Genomic DNA, 22,340 nt, shown 5'->3' with positions numbered 1-22,340 from the left:
GCAAAGTTTTTTTTTACACCAGCCGTGTTGCTAGTAGCAAATCTGTGTGGAAACGAGTGTTATGCTGTAGAGAATTACATCAGTTCTAGTCATGTTGCAGAAGCTTTTCAGGTAGAAATATCAAGAGGCTAACTCTGTCATTGATGTGACAGCGTGAGGTTGACATGATGTAACGGCCTGCAGTTTGCTGTGGTTGGTGAATCACGACTGCTTCTTTATGTGAAGTAAGCTGTCAGTCATCCTGATGAAGCTGCTTCCATATTTCATGGTTTAACATTTAATTTTTAATCAGTACCATCATCATCTGTGTGCTGCCCGATACCTGCAAGTTTTCTTGAGAAGTGGGTGAAATGGATGTTTTTCTTTTACATAATATGTCCCGAGTGAGCACACTGCGATTTGTGAGGCATGCCATTTCCTCAGACGTATAATTTGTGTTTTACCATTGACACCTGTTTGAATGTCTTCTAGTCAAAGTCTACAAGATAAATTACAAGGTTTCAATATTCACGTGACATTTTTTCCAACCAGAAATCTTTAGTAGTTGCCATTGCAGTCAGTTGAAAAAGCAAATCCAGCCTGGATGGAACTTTCCTTTGAATGCCCACAGATTTCCTTATACACTTCATAAGACCACAAATCAGCCAGCGAACAAAAACCTGAGGGTTAATAAAATGCCATGATGACAGTATACTGATGACTGACCAAGCTATGTGGAATAGCATGTTCAGACTTTTGTGCTGGTGTTAGATTACATGTTGCAGGCAGGAACAGTGCAACAATGCAGCCAACATGTAACCCTGTACTGTAATTGGAAAAGCCCTCCTGTGTATTTGTGCAGTCAAATCTGAAAACACAACAGTGATTAATTGCAATCAGCTTTAATGAGATTCAAAATCTGCATAATTGTGATGGAGGGTGTATACGGACTCACTCTATCTACACTCAGTGCTTTAACTGAAACATAATTATTGGCTAATTAGTGGTTGAATTAAGTCAACACCAGCAAAATGGCAGCTAACTCTGGCCTAACTGTTTCATCATTAAGTAGTGCTTTATACCAGGTGTATGGGAAAGCTTGAATGGAGCGTATTAAAGTACTGATGATCAGTCCTTGCGTCTAATTAGGTGTCACTGCTGTTGAGTCTGTTTTATATTTGCATTTTCCTACAGCACAGTTTGGTAGTTTTGTAATGACTGGGTGGGGCAGGATTTTGTTCCTTTATTGAAATTAAATACTGCATACTCTTGTTATCTTCTCCAAATTTACTCGAACATGCTGTGTGAATCACATTTGATGCTGTCATTGAATGAAATATAAACGTATCCATAGCAAAACCTTTGTTGAAATGCTAATCCATTATTGCACTGTTCTTGCTTCCTTTAAGTAAAAACCATCACTGTTCCCTTGTGTTTTCCAGACCAGCTGAGGAACAGGCTGAAGGAATATGGTCTGGTCACACCTTTCAGCACCGACTCCCACGGACATTACTTGTCGCACCTGCTCTCGGCCACCCACAAGCAGCGCGTCAAGAGGGAGGTTTTCTCCTCAGAGTCTGAGCAGAAACTGTTTTTTAACATCACTGCCTTCGGGAAGGAGTTCCACCTCCGTCTGCGCCCCAACAACAGGCTGGTGGCGCGAGGTGCGATGGTGGAGTGGCACGGTGAGGTGCAGGGATTCGGAAACATCAGCGACAGCACCGCTAGTTATTCAAGCGAGGGTGCCAACCAGACGCAGCCCACCAACGGGACAGAGAGGATACTTCGGCGTGAGCTGCTAAAGACAGACTGCACGTTTATTGGTGACATCACAGATGTGCCTGGGGCCTCGGTTGCCATTAACAACTGTGATGGACTGGTAAGTCTTCCTCACCCATAAAACCACTTACTTCCCCACCCCCTGAAAGCTTATTCTTTTTATTACAGAAGTGCCATGACCTTATCAACTGACTCTAAGGGATTTTAGATGTCTGTTGAGCCTTTCTTTACGTCAGCACTCGGCATTTTGATAGCACATTGTTCTTGGAGATGCTCCTTAGGTGTCACGGGTGAGTGGTCTTCTATTGCACCCACAAACACAGATTTTCCTCCAAACCTCTTCCCAGCATAAAACATGACTTTCTTTTGTGCCTGACAATAGCCTGCGGTCCTATCCTCCCTGTCACCCCTCATAAAACACTCCAACGATAATTGGGGAATGATCTGGGCCAAGATCTCTTGGAGTCAACCATTGAAGCATCTTTGCATTTACGGCAAGAATCAGTTAACCAAATTCCTCCAGTCAAAGCTGAAATACTGCAGAGTTTGAAAAGCAGCACAAAGGATGCATTGTAACTATTCACTGGCAGATAGAGAAATTAAAGGACATGGTTTGTGTTATTTCATATTTTTGTTGTTACACAATTATATACAATTCCCCAGGAAGGCAGCCATGTGTATATGCTGCTAACAGGCTGTGATGCAGATAGATTTTGCCTATGTTTAGTTTATTTATAAGGGGAAAAGGTGTGCTACGCCTGAATCCCTATTGCGTTGCCATGATTTATATTTCCTCAAAAATGGAGGCTTCAGAACATCAATTAGTAAATGGACTGTACTCATATAGCACTTTTCCTGTCAGGTTGACCACTCAAAGTGCTTTACACTACATGTCACATTCACCCATTCACACACTCACACTCATGCCCCGATAGGAACAAAGGGAGGCAACATGGGGTTAAGTGTCTTGCCCATGTAGTAGTCAGGGAAAGCCCGGAATTGATCCACCAACCTTCCGGTTGGAAGACGACTTCCTCTTCCTCCTGAGCTAAAGCTGTTAGCAGCATATACACATGACTGCTTCAGTCTCTCTCGCCGTGGAATTATGTATCATTGTGAATCAATAAAAAGATGAAATGCTGGTTAAAAAAAGTAAAATAGTGGCGTTGTGACATTAGCAGAATAGTTGTTTGAGAATACATTATTCACCTCATTGTGAAATGCAGCTTAATGACTTATTCAGTTTAATTTATTGATACGGGGCTAGTTCACAACAAAAGTCATGTCAAGGCACTTTACAGAGAAATTAAACCCATCACAAGTTCAACTACAGTTTAAATGGGTCCAAATGAAATCCAATTCATTATTAAGCGTTTTTTAGATAATATTTGAGATAAATATTGCCAACAAACAAGCCAACAGATTGTATGAACTAAACTATAACCCTGAAAAATACTAAATAACGTTACAAACTGGCTCCTTGTTGCTTCTGACAGTGGTCCATGTTGTTTTTATTAGGTCTTATTACTGCATTTTACTACAAAGACTTAAACTTTGCATCGGGATCAAGAGTATTGTTCTAGTTTTAAATTTTACATATGTGATTAATTTGAATAGTTTTATATTCGCTCATAATGTGTTCTCTGCACCTCCCAGAGTTTGTAATGGTGTTTCAAAGGGTTCTGGTTCTGGACTAGGGACACTCGCTTGTGTTTAGTCACGTCACATTTGCAGCCTGGTTAACAAAAGCAGTGAACAAACAAACTAAAATTGTTCATGTGCAAGGAAGATGGGAGACATTGTCCAAGTATTTTCAAAGTTTAGATGTGAGATCGCATGTCACAGCATAGATCCTTGTGTGTTATTCAGCTAAGATTTAAGCTTTGAGTTGAAGAGAAACCCACTTTTAGTGTCGCTGCTACATGTGTTTGGCTTAAAATCAAACCATGACTGGCTGTTTCACTCTATCATGGCTTAGGTTCTTGGCAGGTGCCCAGTGTATATATAAAAATTGCCAGGACATCTTGGTGAATGAGCCATAACCATTAGTGCAATCTAAAATGAGCTCAACTCATGTGTTGTTGTTGGCTTGTTGCTTAGCAACCACAATGTTGGCAAGTAAAACGAGAAAGCAGCTACAGCTTTTTTCACCTCATTAGCTGTAAGTAACCAACAAAACAGCCGAAGCTAACAAAGATGGACCCTAACCAGCTGAAGTAGTGATTTACAAAGAAGTGATCACCACAAACTCTAGTATGTTTTAACTTTGCTCCTCTTAATTCTAGTGAAAGTTTCGTAAGCCACTGTCAACATCTTTGTGTAAATTCCTTGGCTCGCTCTGCCTTGCTTATGACTTCATAAGAAACCCAGAGGTTACCTCAATGAGTTTCATGATTTTGAGTTATTGTAACAGCCAAAAACAAAAAAAAAAACCTACAAAAAAAAAAAAAAAAACCCCAAAAATAAACAAAACACATTTTCTACCCACTTTCTGTCGAGGTACATTGGCCACCACCTCATGTTAGACAGAATTAAAAAGGCAGATGTGATGTTACATGAAAACAAGCAGTTTTGTTCTCCCTCGTTATGCTTCTTTGGTCGTGTGACCTATATTTCCACTGCTATGCTGATGACAACCTGTTCTATTTATTAATAAAAAGCTTCAGAAACCAGTCAGCTATTCAAGTTACAAGCTTGTCTCAGACATCAAGGCCCAAATGATATTTACTTATTTTACTTTTGATTTAGACAAACTGAGGGAATTTGTTCTGGAGCAGGAAAACTCAGAGATTCACTGTCTTCGCTTCCACTTACCCTGGATGGGATTACCTTGTCTTCTGGTTCTATTGTGAGAAATCTTGGGATCGATTTTTTTTTAATTTATTTTATTTTATTTTTATAGTGATTTGTCTTTTGATTTATAGATAAATAGGTTACTAAATCAATCTTTTTTTATTTTGTGGAATATTGACAAAATCTGAAGTGTCTGCTCCCAAAGCGATGTTGAAAAACTGGTTCACACCCTTATCGCTTCTAGGCTTTGAGGACTGTAGTGACACTATCGCTTCAAACAACTCTTTTTAAAAAGTTTTACAATTGCCTCAGATCTACAGGAACAGTGCTGACCGGCACTGCCAGGAAAAGCTATGACTAATTTCCCCTGCCTTAGCATTTCTTCATTGGTTGTCTATCCAATTTTGTCACGGTTTCTGGGTTTTTGGTGGGTGTTTTGATCATGGTTTTGGATTTTGGTTTTTGTCATGTTTAGTTTGGTCTTGTTCTTGGTTTATAGTTCATGCTTTAGGTTTCAGTTTTGTCATGTTTGGTTTTCCCTCTTGTGTTCCTGTGATTTCTGTTCTGCCTCATTAGATCACCTGGCCTGATTAGTCATCCACTTCACCTGTGTCTTGTTACTCCCTCTGTGTATAAGTACTCCTGGTTTTCAGTCATTCATTGTCAGATCCTTATTGGGTCATGTGTGGTTTTTGTTCACTGGAGTTATCCCTGTCGTGTGTGGTTCCTTGTCTTGCGTTCGGGAAATAAACCTGCACCAATTCTGCCTCCTGCCTGACTGCCTGCATTTGGGTCCTCACCTCTGCCCGTTACACGTGACAAATTTAGAATAGATTTAAAATTCTTCTTGTTGCATTCAAAGCCCTAAATAGCCCAGTTTTGTACTACCCTAAAAATATTATTGTTCCATATTAATTTATCATTACTCTTTGCTCTTGAAGCACTGGCTTGCTTGTCATTCCCAGAATTCTAAGACCAAAATGAGAAGTCGATCCTTCAGTTTTAAGGTTCCTCTCCTGTGGAACCAGCTTCTAGTTTAGGATCGGCATTCAACTCACTTTCTGCTTTTATGACCAAGCTAAAAACATTTTTAGTTAATCAAGCTTTTACATATGTTTTGTAACTTTTTATGCTCATGTATTTTGTCTTTGCGCTTCACATTGTTGAAAGCCGCTGTATAAATGCAGATGAGCTGATAAACTGAAGGGGATAATGACGCTGTGCAGACGTCCACGTTTTCTGGAGCTTGGCTATGTTATCAGGTGCAGCTGTTATTGCTTCATATTATAAGAGAAGTTAGTGAAGAACTTGTAAGAGCTGTCCCCCCCAGGATTACTTAGAAACGAGAGGCATGGATCTACTGATGATGATGAATGAGAGAGCCTCGGGGACCTTAACTGAGGTCATTAAGCTGAAGTCTGCAGTTTCTTATTTGTCTGTGTGTGTGTGTGTGTGTCACTGTGGACTGAGTCTCAGAGGGTGGCTAGAAGGTTTCCTGTGAGGCTTCACTTTATTTTTCTGTACATTACAACTTGTAACAATTAGCACAAATACAGAGATTCTGACATGCAGATGTACGTGTGGAAGGGCTGGATGGTGATGCTGGTCTGCAGACATCAGACAGCTTTGACACAATGAGGTTATGTGATCTCTTAGATCTCTTAGATCTCTTCAGTTTCTGGGTGTTGATTGTTTGGATAATCCTATCAATTAGTTCTAAACGATTCTCTCTGATTCTGCCATCTGTTTCTGCTTTGAGAATTAAAATGTTCAGACTATTCCTTCATATTTTCAGACTGCGCCGTGAGAAAGACTTGAATTTTAAAAAGCTGCAACAACCTTTGAGTGGAACGTCCTCCACATTCATGACAAGATACCTGCAAAGAAACACAAGAAAGTCTGTGATAAGATGGTGCTGTCCATCCCTCAGTACTGATGCTGACTCTTTAAAATTATTTTAAACATCTTTACACCCTTATGATACACAGTTCTACAGTACAGTAATATAGTTTTCACAGCAGTGGTTATAAGATGGTTTATGTTTTGTAGAAGGATAAAGTCAAACGGTTATAAATAAACACTGAATAGATCAGTGCAACATTCTTTTGGTTGGGTTAAGAGATCATTTGAGATGGTTAATAGAGAGTTTTCCTGTTACTACAATTAATTAAATCTAAAAATTGGATCACAAACTTTTAGCCTCAAACAAAATGAATTCAGGATCAGGTGGTGGCAATAATCTAATATTCTTTGGAATATTAGAGTTTTAGTAGTAGTTTCTTCATGATTAGAGAAGTTTATCAGCTGATTAAGTGAAACTAAATATTTATATGGTTTAACTGTCTTCTTCCTCTAAGATGTGGTGACAGATTAGCTTACAATGACGACTTAAAACGACTCTGTGCTGCATGCAGCTCTTCTGTCATGTATCTCCATGTGTTGCTGCATTCAGTGAGAGTTGAGGTTTGTTGAGTTCTTTCTGCTGTTTTTTTATGCCAGAAGGTTTTCTTTTGTCTTTTAAAAACTTCTTTATGGTTTTGCTCATGTTTTACAGCCAATAGTCCGAGAGTTTCCCAGAGTTGAATGATAGAAAAGGGTCAAATACGAGATCTTCTGGATGAGATGAATTGCCACCATTTCTTGGTCAAGTCTGTTTTTTTTTTTTTTTCTTATTGATTAAAAAATGATGATGCACATACAGTCAGGCTTCTGGTAGTGTCAAGTATATTTTCTTGGCCCACTTTAGGCTCCTTAGTACCAACATGGCCTGGTTTAACCACCATAGTCTATCTGAGTATTGTTGCTGACCATGTCCATCCCTTTATGACCACATGGGGCATCTTCTGATGCTACTTCCAGCAGGATAATGCACCATGTCACAAAGCTCAGATCATCTCCACCTGCTTTCTAGAACATGACGATGAGTTCACTGGACTCCAACGACCTCCACAGCCACCAGATCTCAGTCCAGTAGAGCAGCTTTGGGATGTGGTGGAACGGGAGATTCTCATCATGGATGCAGCAACTGTGTGATGCTGTCATGTCAATATGGAGCAAAATGTCAGAGAAACGCCTTGAATCTGTGACACCAAGAATTTAAGGCAACTCTGAAGGAGAAAAACGGTTCCAACCCAGTACTGGCAAGGTGGACCTGATAAAGCCTCCAGTCGTTGTTCATCTTCATTACAATTTAATGGTAATTAAAAAAGGATCTTCGGCACTTACAAAGAATTACAGAAGCAGGTTGTGGTTTTATATAAGTTGAGTGCCACTGTTCACATCACATTTTCTTTTTTTCAGGGAGGTGGAAGACATCAAAGTTTTGGCACAGGATGAAATGCAGCACCCTAATGCGATCAAGTTATTTTACTAATATATTGGAAGCATTTTCAAGGTTTGATGACGTTAACCTGCTGGCATCTGGCCCACAGGCCTGCTGTGAAACACATAAATCTGTATTTCAAATGATGACCTGGGTGCAAAATAGAATCAGAGTTCTGACTCATGTAGTGTGTAGCTTCAGGGCAGCTGCTGAGATATTCAGTTCTTCAGCTCATTGCTGTGTTCAGGGACCTCAGCCAATAAAGCTCACACTGAAAGCAATTCTGAACATTAATCCAACACATTCATTTCATTTCTGAAATTCTTACTTGAAATCTTCCATGTTTGTGATTTAGTCTGGTCAAGGTCGGTAATATAATGAGTTTTTGCTTCATGAAGCAGGCATAGCTGTAAGAAATAAAGGAAACGTCGTCTTTATGCTTGGAAGATTCTTAAAAAGATGATTTTGTCAGGATAAGATTTATTTATCTATGTGTGTATTTGAAGAGCTGAGAGGCTGTCAAAAACCCTCATATGAGATGTCATCCAATGTAGCCTATTTCCATCGGCAGAGAAAATTATGAACTTTCTTTCTGGAAGATGTGTCTCTGGTCTGTTTTCAGATGGTTTTCAATTTGTCAGCTGGCCTAACTGTTGTTAGTCTTATCCCTGATAGACTTGCATCTTGCCTTATTCCATCACCTGATGCTTGGACTACAAAGCAAACAACAACAGAATGTAAATTAATGAGAAAAAGAGAGTGAAGACAAGACACAAAAAAACAACAACAAAAAAGAAAAAACAAGGACACACCAGATATAAGATGACAACATCAGTTGTTCTATTTTAGCAGAAAAAAACAGACAACCAGCTGCTACACCTGTAAGGGACAAAAAAACAGCGGCTACATCTTAAAGAAAACAAAAACTGACAATCATCAGAAGCACCTGTAAAATGACAGACAACTTATAGAAAAAAAATCACAACAGCAACACAAAGAAAAACAAGGACATAACTGTAGTTGTTGGTGAATAAACCGACAACACGACAGTGACTGTCTCAGCATGCAGGTTAGTAAATAAAAGGAATGAATAGAGATCAGTGATAGTGCAAATTCAACCGGGCCACCACAAAGATCAGAGTCCAGGGGGCCCCGGGGCCCAGGAGACCAGCTGAGCCCCCAAAAGCATGTATCCTAGCCAGCCCACCACCAGGATGACCACGCATCTGCTGGCAGAGGAATGCCCCACCTAGCACGCCCTGTGGCCACGGAGCACAGCCCCCCCCCAGGCCAGGGACGACCACTGCTGACCCCAGAGGCAGACAGAGTGCAGGGCCCAAGGCAGAGGCCCCCCTCTCATGCCCAGGAGGACCAGGCTTACCCGGATGTCCAATCAGCACTGACCAACACCCACCCCTGATGCCCAACTCAGGCATCCTGGGGACCAGGGCTTTACATCAGCAGAAGTTTTCTCTCTTTGAAAAAACCCTGAACCTCGTGTTAGCAGTGCGCAGTCTGAAAGTGGTTCAGATCTTTCTTTAGTGCCGGCTTTCCTTTTCCTCATGCAAATAGAAAAAAAGATCTTTTCCCCGTGATGAGCCTCTTTTTAATTTCCTATGTTAATGCCAACGTTTACCTAACCAGGTAAAAAAAAAAAGCCTCTCTGAAATTTTAACTTTAGGTTTAACATTCTTCTTGTAGCCAATAATCTGTCTGGAGTTCAAGAACCATAACAGGACTAGTAAAATATACTTTATTACCTGTTATACATCTGCATGGTTCATGGATATGTAATAACAGAAATCTCCACCGTCTTCCTGTATTCATCCTGTATTCAGACATTTTAGGGTTGCATCCAGTAATGATTAAACATGTGGTCATAATGGGTCTTAACTTAGCCTTAACCATGTGGCGATTGGGATTTGAGTAATAAATAACTCAAAATAACAGATTTCTTCTTTCAAGTACAAACAACTAATCTGTGTGAAATCGTGAATATGTATTCTCTAAAAATAATAATAAAAACGATAATGTCAGTGTGACCTTTTACGTTGGCCTGTGCACTGCAGGACTTGACCGCTTCCTGCTGATTAGTTCTTGAGAAAGCAGTTTATCACTACAATATTCAGTCTCTCCAAGTCTTCTGCTGCTGTGTGATGTATCTCATGAATATCACTGGACATTTAGATGATTTTAAGTATCAGACTCCAGTCATAAACCCCCAAATGTCCTATTATATAAACCAGCATACTGTTTGTTTTGGCCTTGTTAAAAATGTTTGGTTGCAACATCAAATAGCATCAAATAGCAGATGCTAAAATATTTAATTTTGAGGTTTTTAAAGAATTTGCAGTCATCTTAAATTTGATGCCTGCTGTATATTTTAAACAAGTCTGAGCACCAGCAAAAGACTGAAAAGTTATGTAAGTTGAGCATTAGGTTGTAATTAGGTCAATTTTCAGCAGGTCAGTGACGTGACTGGGTAATAAAAAGGCCCCCGAGAGTTTTCCAGATGTACAGATGGGGAGGAATTCACCTCTCTATGGAAGAGTGTGTGGACAAAGAGTTAAGCAATTTAAAACGATTAATTCTTAGTTTAAAATTACAGATAATCTGGGGATCATCTGGGCTATTCTTTATTAAAAGACTATAACATCCAGATGAATCTCTGCGCTGAGGGAAAAGGCTGAAAACAAGCGATGGATGGTTGTGATTTTTCAGGCCCTCAGGCAGTGCTCCATTAAAAACAGACCCAGTTGTGTTCTGGAAATCGCTGCATGTTTTCACTGCTGAAAAACCATTGTCAGTAAGGATGCACGATGATGGGGGGGATCTCTAAGTACTAAGATTCCTTAATGGTCAGAGGGACGTGATGTGATTTTAAACAGACTGTAGATGCATCTTTAAAGCAACGTTTTTCTTTTATTTTTTTAACCTATACAGGCCTTTTTTCCCCCTCACTTCAAAAGCAAAGTATTTGTAACGATCTGTCATGAATGTACTTCCAGCACTTTTGTACTATTTCCCAGCATTGTAAAAGAACCAACAGGAAATGGAAATCATAGTATGAATGCAGATGTCACAGCAGATTTTCCTTTTGTCTTCCACATCTTGAAGCATCTCAGACTTAATTATTTCTCAAACCTAACAATGGTACCGGAATGTCATTGGCAATAAAGACTTTAAAAAGAAATATCAGATTCTGCCAATAAACACTTTTTCATGTGCAGATTAAGTCAAATTTAGCCTGGTTGTGGCTGATTTCAGGATTGTGGTTTTAGGAGGATCCTCCAGGTTTATTAAGATAGAATGAAAGCTCTAGTTTTGCTAACAAATCATCATATAAAGATAAATATAAAGATTTTTCAGTGAATCCAAATTTGGATCTTGTCAATAGGAGTTTAGGCTATTTATTTTATATTTGCATATTGTTTTGGGAAATATTAGTGTATCAGAAATATCTAGCACAGCTATACCCCCTTTGTTTTAGGGAAAGCTTTGCTTATATCCTCCAAATAATTCCAAAACTACAATCTGCACATTTTACAATGGCATGACTATCATAAAAGAAGAATAAACTGACCTTAATGCAGTCCAAACCTGCCACCCACTGAAGATGACTGCCTGATGTGTTAAGATAACATGAGAAAGGAGTCCTAAACTGATGACTGAGCTGCACTTAAAAAAGCTGAATATTTTTCCACCTCACTTCTCAAAAACAGTTGTAACAGAAGAGGTGATGCAACACAGTGGTAAACATGCCTCTGTCCCCACGGTTTTTGAATGATCTAATAAAATAAATATAAGATGAAGCAGGGAGATTGAAACTTGGCTGGAACTTGCTATTGATGCTTTGAAGTAGAACCGCTCCTTTATCTCTGCTTGAAGTGGAATGAGGGATTGGAATTAATGTTGGCACTTGAAGGTGTCTTTGGTTTGACTTTTTATCAATTTATTTCTCGAGTCTTTTGCTTAAATGTCATCACAACAAGGTGCCATTTGCTGCCTTTTATCTTTTTTCTTTCAACATAGTAACAACTGCGAGAAAAGTTTGAAACTCAGAATAATTTGCCATCTTCTAAAACAATATTTAATAACTTTTATGGGAACTAATTTGGTCTATGCTATGAATATTTGGTGATATGAATTATATTCTCAGCACTCTTAATGCCAGCATGGCTCCATATTTGTTTGCAGCCTGAATGTAAAGGACAGCAGAACTCAAGATCAAACACTCACCAAACCAGTTGTTTCTGATGAAAAAGCTTGTCGTTGACGGCCAGTGGTCTTTGATCTCAAGTGGTAGCCCTAGCCCATACCTAGGTGTGTGTTTTACTGACTCTTAATTATAGCCAGGCTGCTGTCTGGAAGTCTTTACTGCAGCAGGCAGGCGGCCTGGCAGCTAAATGCTTATGAGGCAGATACTTCCTCTGCAACAGAAGCAGCAGCAGCAGTGTGGGTATTAAGCGTGGGTGATCTCCACTTGGCCTGTGTGGGAGATGGCCTTCACGTTGCTTGCATGTTGGTGAAAAAGGGAATAGATGTTCTTTAGCACAAGATTAAAGGTATCAGTACTGAGTTCTGTTTCCTCTCTGCTGTAGCAAAAGTGAATCTGTCAGGGTCACAGCAGCAAATGATTTGAGGCTCAATTCACTACCCTCCTCAGTTCTCATCGTCACTCCAATGAGCCACAGTATATTATTTATTTATTCATTTTTTGTCTGCAAAAGTTAGATAATTTCCCAACTCCTTGCCAGAATATTTCAAATCTGACTTTCTGAGAAGTGGCTTAAAAATCAGAGTTTACAACTGGAATCCAAAAGGCCTGTTTGTCTTGACTGATAAGAAAAAAAAAACTGAGTTTGAAGGTCAACGTTTGAAATGAACATCTTAATTTTTAACCCATCCTAAATCTTCCTCTTGTCATGTATTTAAGTAGTCTTCAAAAATGGTTCTCCAGGCTTCTTGAAGGACTTTCCAAAGCTCTTCTTTGGATGTTGGCTTCCTTTTGTTCTGTTCTCTGTCCAGATGATCCCACACTGCTTCAGTAATGTTGAGTTCTGGACTCTGGTCTCTCTATCAGACCTGTTTCCTCTGACTTTCAGTCCAGTTCTTGTGTCATTTGGAATAACTCAGCCTTTCCCTTCCTTAAGAATTGCTTCTTGACAGCCACCCTTCCATGGTGACGAGGCTTCAGTGGAAAAGATGGATCTGCTGAAGGTTTAAATGCGCTTCTCAGGTTCTATGTCGGATGGATTAGCAAGGCAGCAAAAGTCCAAATAAAAACTTTGGAAGCCCTTCAGAAGACCTATTTGAAAGCTGATGAAGTCTGCTTGAAAGCTAAATATAAAGGGTTGTTCAGCGTTGTTGCATGCCATTCTGTTTTTACAGCTAGTGTCTAAAATCTGAATACAAGGATTTCCACACCAACATCAGGGGAGCAAAATTATTAATTTGGAATCATGTTTGTGGTGAACTTAGGACTTTTGATATTATGATTATGAATAAAATATCTTTTTGTTTAAGCTTTGGATTCTCCACTTGGGTCTCCTTGTGTCTCAAACTGTGTTTTGCTGTTTGGCATGAAGCAGGCAGTGTGGTGGTTGGTTTTTAGCTGCCTATTACCACAGAGAATGACTCGGAGTGCTGATACTTAACTAGAACACAAGGCCAGCTGTGTAAATAAAGATAACTCACAGTAAGACTTCATAAATCTGATTTATCTGACACCTACCTTGAGAATTATCAACAACCCAGATCACAAAGGTATCTTCATAACGTCATTGTTTCAGTTAAGATCTTGGTTGTATCTGCTTGAGCCATAAAATGGCAACATTTGTTATGTCTGAGGACATTTTCCAATATTACACATTATTTCTACAAAGAGTTATCTCCACAAAGACTACTGCTGGTAATAGATAAATGTTATTTTTAAAAGCTGGGATCATGTTCTGGCAGCCTTGATAAAATATTGATCACCATCGTGAATCCACATTCCTCCTCCTGGTCTCCTTTCAGGTTACTTTTAAATTCTTTTACTTGGAAAATATGAATATTGGCTCATGCACAAAGTGGAAGACCTGCCTAGCAGCTCTGTGTGATTCAAGACCGCTTTTATATGTTATGTTTAAAGTCTGGTCCTTTTTTTATCTAAAGACTGCTTAGACAGATAAAACTTCAAAACTTCTTAATCCGGCACTATTATGTGTCTTATTCATGGAAAGATGAAAAGCAGACATGGAGGCAGAAGGGAGTCTGAAATCTTTAGAACATGGTGTTGTCTGCTCAGGTTTTTCTCTGCTTTTAGATATATGGGCTCCATGAGTGTGTTTGGGTCTGTTTATGGGGTGTAATGACAGTGTTTGGTCCAAGAAACACACCTGGTTAGTGCAAAGGTTTTCATATAGGGGCTCTCGTTTTACAAGTACAGTTGAGCCGTAGGAAGCAGTGAAAAGTAGGACATTTTTAATTTTTTTCACATGAAAAGTACAGCACACACCCCTTTTAGAAGAAGGATCAGAGTAAACAAGAAAGGAATGCTACTGACCTCAAGAAGTCAGAAGTGGGCGTATACCACATCATTCCCATCCTCCTTCCATGTGACTACTAGGTTCATACACACTGGTGCTCACAGTGTTCTCTTGTCAGCCTATTGATTCATATATTGCAGATATTTTATAATAGACTTTACCCTGAAAGGCAAAGACAGGAAGCTTCTCATATCTGATGTATTTTTGGATTCAAGAATTCAGAATGTAATCTCTAGCTCTGTGTTTTGTCCAGTTATAAGGATCTGAGCAAATAAACAATTGTCTCCTTAAACTGGTTTGAGATAGGTTGCTCCCCTACGGTGTTATAAGTGACATAAACGGGAATAATTAAACATTAATTTCCTTTTCAGACAGAAGACACAGACATCAGAGGCATCAACAAGATCTTTTGCGACTAGCACTTTAGTTTCTTTAATTGTTTTGGATAAGTCAGACTTACTTAGTAAGTCCTCCTATGTGACCCATCTGACACCAGCCCTGACTCAGTCATGTTGAAATGAAACTCTAGCAGACAAGAAATGACTAAAACTTTTCTCAGTAATTGTTTATCTTTGAGATTTTTATGTATGAAGTCTTCTGTGTACTCATGCTAGCTCTTTAGCTTATCATATGTAGTACCATAAACTGTTGTGCACACACATTTATTATTTTCAGTCGATTATAGTCTTCTGTTACTTTGAGTGAAATAGCCTGACAACTACTATGTTGGTATATTTTTTATAGCTATACCTGTATTTAGTAGCTTATAAACTACTGTTAGCATGCTAAGGCAATAAAAATGCTAGTTAACAGGAAGAACTTTTTAAATGTAAAGTAAACAAAAGTGGCAAGAACACCAGAGAGAGGACTTGAATTTGAAGCCAACAATAATTTGTACTAGTAATCTATAAAAATGTAGCTGTGGTGCCAGATTAAATCAGTAAGAAATCAGATTCTGTATTAGTTCCACAGCAGGGTAATTCACAGTATAACAGCAGCAAGACACAGTGGAAAATTAAGAAAATTCAAGACAGTAAGAAAAAAAAAGAAGAAAATAAATAAATAATTATAACTTTAAATATGATTATGCCTGTACACAGTACAGAAAACATGTGCCTGAGAATACATCTGCTGTCTGCTTTGTGGTTATCTGCTTTATTATCTGTGGTTTAACATGAGAAACCATCTGCTGGTTGAAAAGGGGATTCTTTTTTTGTGACAGGATGAACAATTGTTCATCAAGAAAGGCCATAAATACACCCTGTTTACTCTAAACCATCCTTGACTCAGAGAAGATGAAAAGACACTGCAGCTGCTAGAGTCTGATCAGTTAGTCTTCTCTTCTGAAACTCTTTTTAATGACCTAATTGGAAAACATGACGTGATTAAGGTAAAACAGTCAAAGAAATTCTCAAGGACTTAGGAAGAAACAGCTGCAGTTCATTGACCGTAGGATCGCACTGACACTAGGCTTTTATGTGGGTCTGTAGTAGTGAATTTATAACTCCACAGACAGCTCATTATAATTCCTTGATAAATGTCACAGTTCTTCATAGTTCTTCATCAGTTCTGCATAATAAGATGAAAACTGAAATATTCATTATCTACGTTTGTAATTCAGAAAATTAAACAAAAAGCTTAGAAAGTTAAATATGTTGTCACTGTTCACAAAAATATGTTTGTTGGAATAATCGTCTTTATGAAGGATGATTTAGTGTTGCCGGCACAAAAAAATAAAGGAAGTGTAGAGGCTTTGTTCAGAGAATTCAACCAGCTCTAATCATTGCTGCTACCCAGATACTTCTGACACTTCATTCCACCCAGTTAGGAAACTCCCAAAGCAAAAAGGACTATTTGCCTGGACCTTTACTCCAGTTATGTAATACTTTAATACTAATGTTTTTATCTATGCTAAAGGTTCTGTGAAATCTGATCCTCATGAAATGTGCTCCAGATTGGAGTCTATATTTTGTAGCTCAGTTTAGGCTAAATGTTAGCACTTTTGGCTGTGCTGCAAGGTGAGTCGGTTTTGCCCAGTTTGGACTGAAAATTAACTTCATTCGGAATGACTATGGATTCTCTGACATAAAAATGTCACCTGGTTCAGTTTCTGGATCAGAGCTTGAGGCTGTGTTTATAGACTTAACGTATGCTGTCATTTGCACTGTACCTGGACTGGGTTGTTCTTGCATTTGCTCCAGTTTTGAGCTAAAATGTGTTGGAACCCTGGACTGTAAGTCTTTATTATAAAATGGTGACCTTGCAACACTAACTCAACTCATGTACTAATGGAAGATTTTCTTGAACTGCATCTGTCGTGCTGTCTCCTTTCAATTCTCCAGTTTTGTTATATTATGAGTTTTACTAAATGCTGGTATTTAACAAATTTGACACATTTAATCCACACAACTTTCCAAAAAAAGTACACAATCACATACAGAAGTGCATCTTTGCATTAACTTGACATAATAATGATCTTTTTACTTTTATTAATCCTGATAGATAGTGGGTAAAAAAGTCTTAATTAGGTAGAGAGATGCAGATCAAACAGTAAATGAGTAAAGACTTGAGTCTGTGATTTACTGGATTCAATCGGGGATGTTAAATGTTCATGGAAAGTGTAAAAACTGATGAAAAAAACCTGAATTTGTCAGTAAGAATCAGAGGTCAGAATGAGAGATTGTATTTTTATGTATTAGTTTTTCTCTTAACACTATTTTATTTTAGCCCGTATGTTTGTTATTGGCCACAAACCTCTTTGAATGAGCACCTTCTAAATTCCTGAATTTTATTAGCTTATATGCACATCTGTAAAGCTCCTGCTTTTCTTCTTTCAAAAAGAGCAACTAGCTTGCAGACCCACGTGAAGTGAAAATGGATGACATATATTTTTTTTCCTGCCCCGCTCATTGCTGAGGTGCCCTTAAGCAAGACAATTGATCTGTGTTTGTTCAAGTGATCAGTTAATCATAAATATCCTTCAAAATAATCATTTTATATAAAAAAAATGTATGAATCAGCAGATCAGCGCAACTGGAACAAAAACAACGTTCCACCACTTACGTGTGTTTTGTTTTGGTTCAGAGAGGGCTGCAGAAGAGGCTGCCTGAGTGGGACACTATGACAGCGGAAGAGTTTTCCCTCCAAAAAAACAGGTTAAGACATCCTTGTTGGGTTTTTTGGGTTAAAGAAAAAAGATGACCGTGGCTTTCAGTTGTCACTGTGCAATGGTCACAGTCCGTAGAAGAAATGGCATCTAATTCTAGATCTATCCATCCAGCATGTCGATGTGCACTTTAACTTTAAACGTTAATAACTCAGAAACAACACCCGCTGCAAGCCTGTTTATGTTGATCCACGTAGCCATTTTTGCAGGCTGTTGGGTGGGTGTGATGATTTCGTGCATGCGTGTGTGTGTGTGTGTGTTAAATATCACTGACAGTCAAATGTTTGGTGACCAAGACATCGCAATTGTAAAACTCAGTGATTATATTAAAATAATACAAGTTATGAACGCCACAAACACCCTATTTTCTACTTTATTTATTTTACACATAGCTCAGGCAGATCCTCTGCATCTTTGTATTTTCAATAAGACTTTTTCAAATACCACAGCTTGGTTTGATTTAATGTAACAATATCACGTTTCACTTTTTAAAGAAATACATATGAATAAAATAAATAATATTATATAGATTTTTATTAATAAAATAATACAAGTGATTTTTTTTTTTTTTTTACTTGTCCTGTCCAGCACGGTAGCAGCAGAATGATGGTCTGGCTGCTGTGTTGTGCCGAACACATTTATATTTGCCAAGGGGAGCTTTATGGGAAAGTGGAAAAAGGGAAGAGGAGACAAAGGTACAGTAGATAGAAGCAATGACCTTTCAATCCAACCCAACACCGAACAACCAACTGTGTCTATTGTTTCAAGTGTCAGAAGTGGTGCCATCATGTTTATGTAAAAACACCTCAAGTGGATGAAGAGTACTTGTGGCCTGCATTAGAGTAATGGTGACCGTTGTCTCAAAAAAGATCTTCCAATAAGAAAATCTTCCTAACTTCCCACACTGTGAGGTCAGAGTTTTGCTTGCTGCTTGCTGCTTAGGCAGAAGAACTTGTTGATGTGTTCTGTTATGGAAACATTTTCTACTTTTATTTATTTTAAATATTTATTTTTCTGGAGGCGTGTTTGTAATATGTTTCTTATAATAGTTTGTAGTGTTTTAAAAATTGTGTGTGAAGCACAGAATTAATTCCTGTGTTTTCCTTAAGCCGCTTTCCTCCTAGTGACTTTATTAAATTAGTTTTCTTTTATATTACAATGGCAAACAAATAGAATATACTTTTAAGTAGTGAAAACTTCACACATCAGTTCCACTCAGAAAAATGCCTCCCTTTTTAAATTAGGAAGCTGATCAAATAGAAGGGATTCATCCAGGTCAGTGCTTGCATCTTTAAACATATCTGTGAGTACAGCTAAAACGGGCAATGGACGTAATCCTCTGACCAAACCGGAACTAAACGTCGCCCCGGCTTGCATGTCCTCAGGACAGATTTATAGAACGGAACTAAAAACAAAAAGCATTATGGTCTGACGAGCCAAGTGGAGCCCTGATCAGGGATTAGTAAGCATCTTTCACAGTTCAATAACACAGATCCAAGCAGCTTGTACGCAGAGTTGAACATGTCACATATTGGTTAAAGTGACAGAGGGACCTCCTGGGTCTGCAGTGGTCGTCCATAACAGATTCCAGAGCGATGCCCTGAAGCTGCTGCACGATCCTCACCATAGCCTGAGCAGCTAGCTCTACGCTAGCCTTGGGATGCATGCAAACAAGTGTAATATAAAGCTAGGGGAATTCCCTCAGCAGAAAGAACCGATGTAAAGACACACAGAGTAGTTCATTGTCGACAAGGTCTCCCTGATAATGATTTTAATACTTTTTATTCACATAAAGACATAATCCTTCACTAAGTGAATTGCCTTTCACTTTGGAGTGGTTGGGCTCTCCAAAGCCATTAATCTCCAAGTCAGACTTCATGTCATGATCCTTTGACCATGTTTTTGTCAGCGCAAGAAGACAAGCTCTTTTATACTCCGCAAGACACTTGACAGCCTGAAGTTCGTCCATTTTGCTTCAGAGTGAGTGGATATTTGACAACACTGACAACATGACAGTGGGAAGCAGCATCCAACGGTAGCCTTGCCGCTTCAGCCTCTGCTGTATGGCATCGTGTCTTCCACGCTTCCTTGGATCCAACTGCTTGTGCTCCCAGTGCTAATCCTCCCTGAAAAAACCTGTTCGGACAATATTCGTGGGGAAGACTGCTGTGGGTTTCACAAGCCCACACATGAATCCCACAGCGAGGGGAAGTACTCCCGCTTGGTACTTAGAGTCCACTTAAAACGTACCAAAAAAGTGACAAAAGGACCAAAATATATACTACTACTGGCCTTTTTGGTTACTTTGCTTTGTTGCTATACTTTGTTCTGTTGGCATCAAAACATAGAAATCAGTGAAATTTAGACCTATAAAGAGTGTTTGTGACATTTTACATTTTTATTGTGTAATATTAATTCGAACATAATATCCATGATATTGTGATGATTTCTCTGACAATAATTGTACCAAGAAAATCTATAATTGTGACCTCCTTAGATGCAAGCTGTGCAGGAGTTAATGAAAAACCTTGTAGTCACATAGGTCTCAGTATATAGGGGCATGCAATCAACCCACAATCCTTACCTGCATCAAGAGGGAAAATCTTTAATAATTCTTACAGTTAATGCCTTGGTAAAGCAAAACAAAATGGGGTTTCAAACAGAATTTAATCTGGTTGCATATATCTATGTACCTCACAATAGCATGCAGGTTTTTGTAGTCCTGTCATCACTTAACAGGAGATCTGTCTTACTTTTAGCAACAGCATCTCCCCCTTCAAGTACTGGCTTTTACTCCAGCATGACAAACAAACTGTAATCTGCCTGGAAATGCCTTAAAGCAGCCATGAAATGCCGCCTTAGGCCGAGCCATTCATTTCCTTGCTGCAGGACAGCTGGAACAAAAACCTCCTCTCCTACCGTGTGTTGCATGAAGGAGATTTTATTTTTTCATCAACAGACCTTGGCAGGCGGGCTGACTGATCCAGTGACGGATACAGACGGACAGACAGACAGAAGGAGAGCTGACCTGAGAACAGCACCGACTTGATGTCTGACTGTTTATATTAACCTTTACCTCGTCAGCTTCTCTGTTAAACTTGGCCACCTGCTAATGTGTGTCATGTTGCATAATCGGCTCTTGTCTGCCAAAAGGGAAAGGCACTGCTGTGTCTGTGGTGTGTGTGAGACCTGCGAGTGTAAACACTGCCCGCCTAATGAGTAAAGCATCAGTCGTTGTCCTTGAAGAGCTAAAATACCTGCCTTTTGGAGCCCGTTCAGACTGAAACGCTCCTTCCTTATCGCCTCCCTCTCGGTCTCCTCAGGCCGGACTTGCCTCAGAAGAAACGTTCACAATGCCGAGATTCATGAAGAGTGACAAAATGAGCAAATAAGATATGCTAATGTTTAGCTAAGAGCTACGTGTGTTCTGGCCTCAGAGACATAAGAGAGCATTCTTGACATGCACAGCTCCTGACATATCTGGAGCTGCCACGAAGGGCGAAAAAAAGCAAAGAAAATATCCTTTTTGATTAGAAAAAGAAAGTGAGCCAGTACCTCTTTGCAGTGAACTGTAGTTGGGCACAAGAGTTTTATTCACTAATAGTTCTTAATGTTCCTTGTTGACTTAGCCAAGGCTTGTTGCAGAGCCCTGACCCCAGAGATGTTTGGGTATATGGTTTGAGGTACTTGAGGGGAGGCACACCAAGATGTGTGCAAAAAACCAAACTATTTCTTGCACGCTTATTCCCTTTTTGCATTTGAGGCTTTAGGTTAGGGTGTACTGCCAGGGTGCGTTTTTATTAATATTTATGTGTTTATACATTTTTAATCATGACCTATATAAACTTATGAGAAGCCCACATTTTCTGTTGTCGTTTCAGAAAGACATTGAGATCCATTCACCAGCTTCAGGTTTTATTTTAAGACAAGTGTGGATTCCTTCTGCCGTCTCAGAGCCGCCTGTAAATGTTTGCTCTGTTTGGCAGAGCAAAAAGACAGAACTTAAAAAAGTTCCTTTAAGGTAATAATGACGACAGATAACACACAATCAAGCACAAAGTACAGGTATGAAGACTGGCTGTTATACAAATTTATTTTCACTTGTAACAGTTTTTTTTTTTCCGCATCAGCCCGCTGCACACCATGAGAAATGAACTTGTGTATTTTTTCTCCCCGTAAAGTTCCTTTAAAGGCTCTGCATGAAAATGGCAGGTAATGATGACGAAGGTTTGCTCACATTTTTAAAAGCAAACACACCTTTGAACAACACCAAGGGTGAAAGGTGGCAGTGTTCTGCCTGAATCCAGACCTTTTTTCAATGTTGCAGTACCTCAACGTTACTTTTTTTTAACACGTGAAAGCACGTTCATACCAACCTCCTTAAGAAGTTTAGACTGAGAGAGGCTGTTTTTGAAAAACTGGAGCCCTTCAGCTGAATCCCATATGTTTTTTTTGGCAGACGAGTGCTGTCTGCTTGGCCGGGGCTGATGTTGGGGATATTAAACTGATGGAACACAGGACTCTTGATCCCTATTTTTGAGGATTGTGTTTAGGCACCGACTGGCTGAGCTCTGTCATACACCTGTCATTGTCTCAGTTCATAGTGGAAAACAATGAATACTTGATAGAGCCGTTTTTATTATGTTTTCGTGATCGTCTTCCAAGAGATATGATTTCCAGCCAAAGATGTGATGAGATTTTTTTTCTGCCAAAGAATTCCTCATGTTTTACTATTAGATGCATTTCATTTGATTTTAACTCGAAATTTCTA

General features: G+C 39.1%; 1 protein-coding gene across 1 annotated transcript in view; it reads left to right on the top strand.

The window, feature by feature from the left end:
- adamts3 (ADAM metallopeptidase with thrombospondin type 1 motif, 3) overlaps positions 1-22,340 on the top strand; it is a 202,526-nt gene that overhangs the window by 5,472 nt on the left and 174,714 nt on the right. The window contains exon 3 of the mRNA XM_042000229.1: positions 1,422-1,858. Within this exon, the coding sequence (XP_041856163.1) occupies positions 1,422-1,858 (437 nt within the window). The remainder of the gene's footprint in view (positions 1-1,421; positions 1,859-22,340) is intronic.

This window comes from Melanotaenia boesemani, chromosome 11 (assembly GCF_017639745.1).
Source record: "Melanotaenia boesemani isolate fMelBoe1 chromosome 11, fMelBoe1.pri, whole genome shotgun sequence".
NCBI lineage: Eukaryota > Metazoa > Chordata > Actinopteri > Atheriniformes > Melanotaeniidae > Melanotaenia > Melanotaenia boesemani.
Note: the sequence above shows the minus strand (reverse complement) of the source record. Positions and strands in the feature narration are given on the sequence as shown.